This window comes from Pseudophryne corroboree, chromosome 6 (assembly GCF_028390025.1).
Source record: "Pseudophryne corroboree isolate aPseCor3 chromosome 6, aPseCor3.hap2, whole genome shotgun sequence".
In the NCBI taxonomy this organism is placed as follows: Eukaryota; Metazoa; Chordata; class Amphibia; order Anura; family Myobatrachidae; genus Pseudophryne; species Pseudophryne corroboree.
Genome location: NC_086449.1, coordinates 376,711,887 through 376,724,470, shown reverse-complemented (window position 1 = coordinate 376,724,470; position 12,584 = coordinate 376,711,887). Strand labels below are relative to the sequence as shown.

Sequence of the window (12,584 nt, the reverse complement as noted above, 5' to 3'; positions counted from 1 at the left end):
TAGATACTGGAGCGTGATCCGACTAGGTTAACGAATGTATGGAATTTTTTTTTAATCTTAGTGGTCAGATCTCTTCCAATCATTATTATATCAATTCTAGTATACAGTTTATGCACTGGGGAGAAAAACGTATAATCCTTAGCTAATGGATCAGAGACTCTCCAGGAATCAAATAATAAATGGTTCTTAAGTAAGGACAGTAGAGCTTTAGAATTTCTATTACTGGTATAAGTCTGAGAAGACGGTAGGGAATGAGTGGTCTAATCTATGATGAAGAGTTGTATTAAAATCCCCCGCCAACAGGACTTCACCTTTCCTATTTTGCGAAAGTTTAGAGTCCAAAGAAGCAAAAAATGAAACTTGATTAACATTTGGGGCATAAACATTGACCAAGGTAATGGGCATATTATTTAGTTTACAGACTACTAAAAATCTACCTCTTATCCCTCAGAATCTTTTCTAACTCTAGTTGTAAATGGGCCGCTATTAATATAGCCACAACTCGATTTTTATGCTTATGGTCACATGCATGTAGAGCAACAGGATAAAGCTTGGAATGCAATTCAGGATGAGCAGAACCCCTTTAAATGTGTCTCTTGTAAGAACCCGAACTCCACCTTTACCTATTTTAAAAAGAGAAATAATTTAGTCCTTCTCTGTAGAGAGTTTAACCCCTCAACATTATAAGTTGTTATATTAGTCGACAATATATTTGGTAATATGCGAGAGAGGTCCTCGCATTCTAAATGATGGAACAGAAAAGAAGAGTACAGAGAAGAAAAAGAAAGAGGAAACAGAAAAAAGATTGTAAGTAGCAGAGAAATAGGAAGACAAGAAGAGAAATGTAAAGAAAACAAAGACCCATTAGCCCAGTAGGGCTGGTCAACATATTTGAGCACCCATAAGGGGCAACTAAAGGGGAAGAACTCCCCAGATGCTCAAGACTGGCCGTAAAGGCCCGGTGGGGTGCATGGTGTAGACCGCTTCTATGTGGCCTAATATCGTAATAGGGAACCCCTGAGGGGATATAGAACCCATACACATTAAGGCAAAATTGACATAACATATTCAACATGATAAACACAGCCAGAATCTAGATACTAAGATTCAGCTAAGATAAACATAAATACACACCCAAAAAAATAGAAACTCTTTGACCGTTGAAATACAAGAGAAAGTCAAACCAACTAAGCAGATTAGATCATGGAGGAGCACACTCAGGTCAGGTGCGGACAGGAACTGTTGACCATAAGTGTCGGTGCTCTGCGGTATAGAAGGCCATGAGGAACGTTGAGACGTAGGCTCAGCTTGTGAAGATGGAATCCTCACAGGGAGGGAGAGATTTAGCTTGTGAAGGAGATGATTGGCCTCATCCAAGTCTCAGTCAAGTTTTGATTCAGGTCAGACTTCTCAGAACCACCGTAGGTAAGAAGTATGGGCAAGTGTATCTCTGACTTAGCACAGTGTTTTTAAATAAGATTGTGACTGCTTTGGGCTCCATGGCTACTAAACGACCGCAGTCACTACCCGCTATCACTTTTTCAGGAGAGTTGGATTCTGAAACCTCCCCCCTGGAGGAGGGTGAAGTAGACCCTGAGTGGGGAGGATGCCTCTACTGGGAAGAAGAGGAGTTAGCTACAAGCTCAGTAGTCAGATTATTGATAGAAGCCATACGTTAAACTCTTAATATTCAGGATACAGCTGTGGCAGAGACTTCTACAGACTTTCAAACGACAGAAAAGACAAGTTACTGTTTTTCCTTCCTATACGGCTTAAACCAGACTCTCTCTTTCAGGCTCCAAAAAAAGTTGAGGTTTCTGCATCCATTTGCCAAAGAGGACACACAATTCTGGGAGACAGCTCCTATTTCATGTCTGGTTAAGGCTACTGTTATTCCTTCAGTACAATCCATGACCTTGAAGGATTCTACAGATAGAAAGAGGCTATTCTTAAATCCGTGTTTTGCCTTATCAGGTATTTCTCTACATCCAATCCTTGCTAGTGCTTGGGTCCTTAAGGCCGTGGATGACTGGCTAGCGAGGGTGGCTTCTGGAATGCAGTCTGATGCATCAGAGTCTATTCAATTAGCAGAACAGATTTCTGAAGCACTTTTATGTAGGGGAAGTCTTGGATTCTGCCTCACTACAGTCACGTGTCTGCCTTAGCCGTAACGGCAAGATGATCTCTGTGGATTCGAGTTTTGAACTCAGATTCAATACAGACTTTAATAGCCATTCCATTTGAAGCAGAATTTCTGTTCGGCTCGGAACTTACAAACATAATTTCCAATACCACCGGCGGCAAGAGCCCTTTTCTTCCTGTTGCTCCCCAAAAGCCCAAACCAACAAGATTTCAGTCCTTTTGTACTCGGGGCAGAGGAGGTTTCCAGTCCTTTCGAGCATTTTCCAGATTTCCACGCAGAGGTGCGTTCTGAGGTTGAGGAACCCAGGCAACTCGTCGAACAGCAGTTAAACCGGCCGACAAACAAACATACTGCATGACGATTCGGGGCCTCCGGAGGGATCTTTGGTGGTGGGGGCTTGGTTACTTCAGTTCAGGGAGGTATGGCTCCTGTCAAAACCAGATCGTTTGATGACTGGAGTCGTATCCTGAGGATATATTTTGGACCTCAAGGAGCCATCCCCACACCGATTCCATCCCCCCTCACAATCACCCCTCTCCCAGACGATCCCTCCAGACGTCAAGCACTAATTCATGCAACTTCAACGCTTTTACACAATGGAGTAATTCTTCCAGTTTCCAACCAACAGGGTCAGGGCTTTTACTCGTTTTTTTCTTGTAAGCAAATCGGACTGTTCGTTTCGCCCCCATCTTAAATTTAAAGTGTCTAAATCCGTTTCTCTCACAATTCATAAATTCAAGATTGAACGAAAGGATTCTATCATCTGCTCCATGGAACCGGAGGAATATTTGGCATCCATAGACATAAAGGATGCCTACAGGCACGTGCCCATTTGAAAGGGTCATCAACACCTAAGATTTGCAGTTGGCTCTTGACATTTTCAATTTCAAGCTCTTTCGTTTGGGCTCTCCACGGCTCCTCTGTGCTGAAACACACTACCCGGCTTTTGCCGGCCGAGAAAAAGCCGGACGGCTTTTTCCCGTGCCGGCATTGTAGTGAACAGTGTGAGGGCTAGGGTCCCTTCACACTGCACGGCCCCGGCCCGGCTGCCGGGTTGCAGCCGGGTCTCACCACTGGAAGGTCCGGCGGCCGCCGGGCCGTCTTTGGAGCCAGTAAACCATGTGTGTGAAGGGGAGCTTTCACACACAACGGTTTTTTCTGAAGCCGTGTCTGATGCTGCACATGTGCACAGCATCACACACGGCTCAAAGCCGTCCTGTGTGAGCTACTCTGCCGGTTTCTCCCGGATGGCAAAAAGCCGGACAAAGTTTGTCCGGCTTTTTGCCATCCGGGAAAAACCGGAGTGTGTGTTACAGCCCTCTGGTGTTTACAAAGGTCATGGCACACATGGTTGCAGTACTGAGGTGTCAAGGAGTCCACATCACTCTGTATTTGCATGACCTATTGCTGAAGGCTCCATCACAGACACTTCTTCACCAACACTTGCAACTCACAATAGACACTCTGCAATCATTTGGGTGAATAGTGAACTTCCCGAAATCGTCTGATTCCATCTCAAAGGATGGTGTTCCTAGGACTCCTGTTCGACACCAGGAGCCAGAAAGTCTTTCTGCCTCAGGACAAAGTTCGGGACTTAAAAATCCATGATCCGATCTCTACTACAGTTACCGTGTGTCTCTGTTCTCCGGTGTATGCAGGTATTGGGCAAGATGGTAGCAACATTTGAGGCCGTACCATATGCCAGATTCCATGCTCGACCTCTTCAAGCTCAGATTCTGTACTGTTTGGACTCGAATCAGCCCACATCTGGACTCTGGACGTGTCCGAACCGACAAGCGGAACAACAATCTTTGGTGGCTTCACAGCCACAGTTTTGACCAAGGGGACAGTTCACTATTTGGACCTGGATGATGGTTACCACGAACGCCAGCCTCACAGGTTGGGGGATGGTGTTTCAGTCTCAACACTTCCAGGGTCTCCGGACCAACCAGGAAACAAAACTATAGATCAACATTCTGGAATTGAATGCAATTCGCTATGCCCTGCTTCAGACACGATCCTCTGTCCGAGGTCATCTGGTATGCATTCAATTGGACAATGCCACAGTGATGGCTTACATCAACAGGCAAGGGAGGAACTTGCAGTTGAGGAGCCATGAAAGAGGTTTCTCATATTCTTCAGTGGGCGGAACATGGAGTTCCGGCAGTCTCCGCAGTTCACATTCCAGGAGTGGAGTACTGGGAAGCAAACTACTTTAAATCGCCACACGGTTCATCCAGGGCAGTGGGAATTTCACCAGGAAGTCTTTTTCTATGGTGTCTTGTGGGGAACCCCCGACATAGACCTCATGGCGTCTTGTCTAAACAAAAAGCTACCTCATTACGGGTCACGAGCTCGGGATCTTCGGGCAGTGCTGATCGATGCATTAACAGCTCCATGGCAGATTCATCTGGCCTATGTATTTCCACCCTTTCCTCTGATTCCACGTCTGCTTTAGGGCATCCGTCGAGAAGGACTACCAGTCTTTCTCATAGCTCCGGATTGGCCTCATCGCCAATGGTACACCCTTCTATGCAGCCTGGCAACCAGGGAACCTTTCAGTCTACCTCTACGACCAGACCTCCTTCAAGGGCCTTGTCGCCACCACGATTTACCTCATCTGGCTTTGACGGCATGGTTCTTGAATCCAGCATTCTAAGGGCTAAGGGTTTATCTCGGGCAGTGGTAAAAACTATGCTTCAAGCTAGGAAACGCGGGTTGTCGCCGGGTCTCTTTCATTTTAACCCGATTGTTTTATCTTTCCTTCTGGATGGTCTGACGAAAGGACTCGGTCTTTCTTCACTTAAGGGTCAGGTTTCCGCTCTCTGTATTTTTTTCAGCAGAGATTGGCTCTCATGCTGGAAGTACAGATGTTTCTTCAGGGGGTACTCGGGGTTCAACCTCTGTTTGTTCCCCCGGTCCCTCCTTCAAATTTAAATTTAGCTCTAAAAGCTCTTTAGAAATCTCCGTTTGAACCTCTGGAATCTGTAGAATTGCGGTTCCTTATTCTTAAGGTGGTTTTTCTTTTGGCCATTGCTTCGGCCAGACGTGTGTTCAAAGTTTGCGGTCCTTTCCTGCAGACCACCCTTGTTAGTCTTTCATAATGATCACGTGGTCTTGCATACAAAACCTTTCTTCTTGCCAAAGGTTGTATATGCTTTCCACTTAAATCAGGACATTGTGCTTCCAGCATTTGTCCCAAATTCATCCGGAGAGGATAGTCGTTTCTTTGTTGGACATTGTTCGAGCCTTGTGCATTTATTTGTCCCGTACGGGATCTATTCGCCATACTGATACGTTGTTGATTCTTATTGATGCACCCAAACGGGGTTGGCCGGCTTCTAAGAACACAGCGGCTCGTTGGGTGACTTCTGCTATTCGGCAGACCTATGTATTCTCTATGGCTCCTGTTCCTGACCCCCTGAGGGCTCACTCAACTAGGGCTATTGGGGATTCCTGGGCTGTTCATGGAGGTGTATCTGAGCAGCTGTGTAGAGCGGCAACCTGGTCATCCGTGCATACCTTCAAAGTTCTACCGTTTTTCATACTTTTGGTTTGGAGACTGCCTCTGTTGGGCGTCAAATTTTAGACTGCTCTACCGTCTGGTTCTCCCTACTCTAATTAGCTTGCTTTGGGAAATCCCATCAGTAAGTGCGCAGCGTCCCCTAGATGGATGAAAAAGAAAGGAATGTTTGCTTACCGTAAAATCTTTCTCTGATTTCCGTCTGGGGACGCTGCGATCCCTCCCGTATTTTTTGTCTGGTTTATTGGTTGCATTCTGTTCTTTCTTTCGGCTTTGCTAAACGTTAACTGAGGTAATTCTGTGACAGACTGAGAATGGGAGGGGTTAGAGGGGGGAGGAGTTAGTTTCTATGGGTTCTGTGCCAAACTCCCTTCCCACACACTTGTCTAACCCATCAGTAAGTGCGTAGCGTCCTCAGATGGAATCAGAGATTTGACGGTAAGTAAACAAAATATCTTTTTTTGGTAGTGTGCCAGACGACATAGTATGTCATGCATTCTCTGTTCTGTGCATTGTTTTTTAGTGTACATATTGGATATTTGTATTATTCCATATGATGTATTCTTGCAGAGAACCATACAATGTTATATTCTCTTACCTGCATTTTTCTTTTTCTTACCTCTAGACTCCCTTATAACATTTGGTAACATTCTCTATCTACTCTTTTGTGGTTGGTGGATCGCCCTATTCTATCTCCTGGTATCCATCCTGATGTTTCTCTGCATACTGGGTGCACCCTATGGTACAGTATGTCTTGTCTGCTAAAAGTATAATTGGTTTTAGTATACCAGAATAAAAACCTAAGTTCTTGGATACTAACATCCATTATTTATTTTTATACTAATAAATTGCTTTACTGTCCAGCCTGTGCAACCTTTGGCTCTTAGGTGATGTCAGCTGACAGACCACGCTAGGAGTTGTAGTTTCACAACGCCTGTCAGGCCACAGGTTGCTCAGGCCTAGACTTGGCCATAAGTGAATCCTCTTAAAATATCTTTATAAAAGGTCATGGCTAATAGCTAGGGAAATGCTTAATGACCACTTGTTTAAGTATTGAAAAGTATTGGAACAGAATCGGGTTATTCAATGAATTGCCAGTTTGTAAAAGTATGGCTTATTCCTCTCCCTCTCCCAGTGTACATGGTAATAGAGTACTCCCCAAATTTTTTTTTTTTTGGGGGGGGGGGGGGTTTAGGTGTGCAGTCTACTTTGCTTATCTAATGTGGCTAAACAAGGACAGAAAGCGAGGAAAACCATTCCAGGTGACGCACTGGAGTTCTCGATTAAATTACATAGTGCCAGATTATTCTTTTGTGCTGTACAATTAGGAACAAAACCGTAAAAACTTGAGACTGGATAATAGGAGCCCTGCTTACAATCTATAGGGAAATAGTCACTTGATCTATAGGGAAATTGGTATTTCATACATGCGTTTAAGTGCTACATAGTGCAAATTGGTCCAGCCACATTGCCAATGTTTTTGGTGGGCTTCATGATCAAGCCTCACAGCAAGGAAGGCATTTCATAGAGTGGGTCCAGACTGCAAAAAGTCCTGTAAACATGAATGTGAGCAGGTAATGTGTGGATGAGAGACACAGATGATTGAGATAATCGGAGGTGTATGTTGGTGTAGTTTGTAAGCAGCCAAATTAAGGACTGACCTAAAGGAGCAGTAGCAGAAGAACTGCTTTCAAGGAAAATCAGTCTAGCTGCTGCTTTCAAACTAGATTTTATGGGTGAAAGTGTATTTAGGGGCAAAGACTATTGCATCTGTTAAGGCGAGAGCGAGGATGCTACAAAAAGATTATTTTATACTTATTGGGCCAGATTCTGAGGTGGGAGTGAAGCAAAGAGCATATCTCTGCACATTTTACATCTGCCCTACCGGCAGGGCATCATGGTTCGCCAAGGTGCGCAGTACTTGCTCCTTTTTGTTTTTCAACTCTGAATCGGGTCCATTGTGTGAGATGTGCGTATTCTGGAAATCTTTCTTGGATGTATGCAACAGGTTTTGGAAACTGATCATCTGTGGGAAGCAAAACATCATTCTGAGCCGAGGATGACAGACAGCATGCTTGAGGAGTAGGGTTGATTTGTGAATGTAACTTTTTGTTCACTGGCAATATTATTGGCATTGTTTAGGGGAGATGTATCAAGCCTTGACGATAGATAAAATACAGTAGTTGCCCAAAGCTTCTGTCCTTTCAAAGACTGTGTTAGATAAATGACTGTAAGAAGCCTTTTTGTTGCTTTTGAGAGATGAAGCTTGAAGTGGTGAGAGAACATTGAAGATATGATTTCAGAAAGGCAGTCGGTGACCAAGGCCAACACAGACTATGAGAGCTATGAACCATGGATGTTACACACCCTTTATATTGTGGTGTTTATAGACTCTCTTTAGGTCCATATGCAGAATACTTACTGTCCACCATTGCAACCATTTGTATACAGTGATTAAGCACATGTGCAGGCATAGAGCACATGGAGAAATGTATTTCCAGGGCATCCAAGGCTGAAGAGGTGGGGTTCAAACTTTTTAAGATCCCCTGCACCTTTGGCGATGGTGCATATAATGAGCTGTGTATGTGATCATGGGGGGTCTGATTATAGGAGCAGAGGTTCTCCTTCATAGTCCTCCTTTATTACCTTCTTTGCATAAAATTAATGTAGCACTAGTTTGTTGTTTTGATCTCTCCATAAAACTGCTGAAATTGGTTTTGATGATGAATGTGTCAGTCACTTGGTGTGTTACTTCATATGCAGGTGTGCTGTGTTGGAGGCTTGCAGGGTACTTTATTTGGCCATTTGGAAAAGTTATCTTGAAGGTAAAAACGGACTTCTCTTACTGCTAGTATGCAGGTTGTTATACATATGGTAATTATAAATCAATGTACATGCACTGCTACTGATGTGACTAGACTATCTCATAATAGCATGTACATGCAGGATAGTATGTATGTTCTCTTTGGGCCCTTAGAAACACTTCTCTCCAAACCTTAAACCTTGCTCGTAGTGCAGATTCCTCTTTTGAGTTCCAAGATTATGCATGTAGAGGGATCTACAAATTTTAGTACAATATTGTTTTAAGGCAAGTCTGTCTGATTTGTGTAGAGTGGTGAAGCACACTCAAGAAAGTGCTGTGTGAAGTTCACGAAGTGCGATGCCATACCAGAGGTTGATGAATTGGAGAAGACGCTCCTTATTCAGAATTGTGACCGGTTACATGCAGATTTCCAGGGTCCTTCAGTCAGCTACTGGGTGAGTCCAGCATTTATTAATCACTTTTGTCATCTTCTGTTCTTTTTGGAGATATTTTTCATAAGCTACGATCACTGCTTTATCTCTGGAATAATGCATGTTTTAGAGGGGGGGGGGGTGTTGTTGTCACTACTTTGGCTTTTACCTTTTGTGAATCCCATGCAGTCACAGCTCTCGCTCCCAATTCACCTGATTTACTTTGTGTTTTATATACAGTTGTTAGGTCACTGGACACTACACTGGCTACTTTTTATATTACAAACAAAATTTGATCTCAATTTCGTTTGTAATCTAATTTTGTTTATAATCATCCAATTATAGCCATTTTTTTTTTAGTGCGAAAACGTACCCGTATTTGGCCGAAAACATAGGTTTGTGGCTTATTGCTGACCCTATGTGTTTTTTTGCAGCAGCTATCGCAGAAAAAAAAGTCCATTGGGCTTGTATCATGATAAAAGGCCTTTTTTAAACTATGCAGCAAATTTTCTTATAGGATAACCCATATGTATAAAGATGCGTGGTTCGAGTCACTGTTATAGTACCTCTGTCTTTTGCCTTTTTACCCACATCACATTTTTTTCCCCCTGAACTTTTCATCTTAATCTTCTTATAGTACTGTCACTGTTGGTGACATTGTACAAATAAGGGGTTGATGTATCAAGCAGTGTAAAGAGTGGAGAAGTTGCCCATGGCAACCAATCATCTTTGAGGAAGCATTTGTAAAGTGGATTCTGTAAAATAGGTAGAGGCTGATTAGTTGCCCTTCTCTGCACCATATTTATTGTTAAGTAACAGCTTAAGACACATTTAAAAAATAAATTACGTGGCAAGCCATTTTGGTGCTATTTTTGGCACGATTTTTTGATGGTTGGATGTGAAAACATCTGTACAATGTTATGGATAACTGCATATTTCATATTTTAAATTAATAATCATGTACAGGTTATTGTATTGATATCTTTACTGTTACTCCTGCTGGGAGATCAAAAAGTCCCTCTGCAGTGAGCAGTCTCATCTCCTCTGCATTCATGGGAGGCCAGAGAGGGACAACACCATTTTTATTTATATATATATATATATATATATATATATATATATATATATATATATATATATATATATATATATATATATATATATAATATTTTTTTTTTTATATAATATAATTAATATAATATATTTTTATAAAAGTAAAGATGTTACAGATAATGCAATATCGTATAAACACAGGGGTCGACAGCAATATATCACAGAACATCAAACACAAAGAAAATGAAGAGCAAACAAGAGAAAAATAAATAAATAAATAAATACAATAGATATAATTGATCCAACAAGAAAATAATAAAGTTTATATTATACAGCAGAGGATCGGCAACAATATACTCAATATGAGGGGTAAAAAAACAAAACCCAAAACAAAAAAGTACAACAAGCATAATGCAAGCATAAGTTATATTAATGAAAAGAAGACAAGACAAAGGGTAGAGGGGGGAAAGGGCAGAGTCAGGGAAGGGGAATGAGTGAGCTAATCAATCGTATCTAATTACAAGAGTGGTTTCCATACAGTGAAGTGGTCTACACAGGAAAGAAATATCATGATGGTTCTAGTGGGATCTGGTCATTGTAGGTGGAGGTAGATTTAAATTCCAGCCAAGAAGACCACGTATCAACATAATCAGAGTGTTTGTCCAGCACTGAATGAAAAAAATCCTCCATAGTCCTATAAAATTCTATCCGCTGGAACCACTCCCAAATCCTGGGGGGAGTTTGAGACTTCCAGTGAACCGGTACTACAGCCCTCGCTGCGTTATTGAGATGCTTGAGAAAGGAATGTTTATATTTTGCTAGTGGTATTGCAGTATGGGAGAGTAACCAGAAGTCGGGCTTAGTAGGAGCCTGAAACCCCAGGATGTCAGAGGAAATTTGAATAATTTTGCCCCAAAAAGTAGCAATTAGAGGGCAGTCCCACCATATATGAATAACAGCACAGGGGGGACACCGAGGGAAAGAACTTATGCAGGAGGGAGGGACATCGATACCACCTAGTAAAGAGTTTATACTGGGTTTCTATCACCTCCAAGCTTGTAGAGCACCGAGTTATAACTTCAGTGTTTTTTTCCAATGAATATGTATCCCTCGAGGTATAAGGTCAGCGTCCCATTTTGTACAAAAGGCGGGATATCCTGTGAAAAGACCATGTAATATCTTATATATACCTGATATAACATGGGTGGGGTGGTCTTCTGTATGCCGAATGTTGGGATCCCGGCGCACAGTATACCGGCGCCGGAATCCCGGCATACCGACAACTATTCTCTCTCGTGGGGGTCCACGACCCCCCTGGAGGGAGAATAAAATAGTGTCATGCCCGCAGCGTGGCGAGCGCAGCGAGCCCGCAAGGGGCTCTTTTGCGCTCGCCACGCTGTCGGTATGCCGGCAGTCGGGCTCCCGGCGCCGGTATGCTGGTCGCCGGGTGCCCGAGCACCGGCATACCATACTACACCCCATGGGTGGGTTCAGAGGATTGGGAACACATTGCTTCAAAAGGTGTGACGCCTATTGTTAATGCGGGTTCACTACGGCTGGCCGGCGGTCGGGCTCCCGGCGACCAGCATCCCGGCGCCGGGAGCCCGACCGCCGGCTTACCGACAGCGTGGCGAGCGCAAATGAGCCCCTTGCGGGCTCGCTGCGCTCGGCACGCCATGGGCACGGTGGCGCGCTACGCGCGCCACACTATTTTATTCTCCCTCTATGGGGGTCGTGGACCCCCACGAGGGAAAATAAGTGTCGGTATGCCGGCTGTCGGGCTCCCGGCGCCGGTATACTGAGCGCCGGGAGCCCGACCGCCGGCATACAGAAGACCACCCGTTAATGCAGCAGCTGTCCTGTGTGACAAAATAAAGTGACGAGTCTGGAGATAGAACCAGAAGTCAGAGTTCATCAAAAGATTTCTCTAACGTCCTAGTGGATGCTGGGAACTCCGAAAGGACCATGGGGAATAGCGGGCTCCGAAGGAGGCTGGGCACTCTAGAAAGATTTAGGACTACCTGGTGTGCACTGGCTCCTCCCACTATGACCCTCCTCCAAGCCTCAGTTAGATTTTGTGCCCGGCCGAGGTTGGATGCACACTAGGGGCTCTCCTGAGCTCTTAGAAGAAAGATAGTCTTAGGTTTATTATTTTCAGTGAGACCTGTTGGCAACAGGCTCACTGCAGCGAGGGACTAAGGGGAGAAGAAGCGAACTCGCCTGCTTGCAGCCGGATTGGGCTTCTTAGGCTACTGGACACCATTAGCTCCAGAGGGATCGACCGCAGGCCCAGCCTTGATGTTCGGTCCCGGAGCCGCGTCGCCGTCCCCCTTACAGAGCCAGAAGCAAGAAGATGGTCCGGAAAATCGGCGGCATGAAGACATCAGTCTTCACCAAGGTAGCGCACAGCACTGCAGCTGTGCGCCATTGCTCCTCTCACACTTCACACTCCGGTCACTGAGGGTGCAGGGCGCTGGGGGGGGGGGGGGGCGCCCTGAGGCAGCAATAAAAACACCTTGGCTGGCAAAAATACCTCAATATATAGCCCCAGGGGCTATATATGAGGTAAATACCCCTGCCAGATTCCAAAGAAAAGCGGGAGAATAGGCCGCGGGAAAGGGGCGGAGCTAT

At 44.4% G+C, this 12,584-nt stretch overlaps 1 protein-coding gene across 2 annotated transcripts in view; it reads left to right on the top strand.

Annotated features, from left to right (window-relative positions):
- LOC134932375 (uncharacterized) overlaps positions 1 to 12,584 on the top strand; it is a 287,377-nt gene that overhangs the window by 103,868 nt on the left and 170,925 nt on the right. The window contains exons 5-7 of one of the 2 annotated variants that reach the window (XM_063926741.1): positions 6,292 to 6,408; positions 8,430 to 8,491; positions 8,778 to 8,924. In XM_063926741.1, the coding sequence (XP_063782811.1) occupies positions 6,292 to 6,408; positions 8,430 to 8,491; positions 8,778 to 8,924 (326 nt within the window). The remainder of the gene's footprint in view (positions 1 to 6,291; positions 6,409 to 8,429; positions 8,492 to 8,777; positions 8,925 to 12,584) is intronic. The other variant, XM_063926742.1, reaches the window with a different exon arrangement.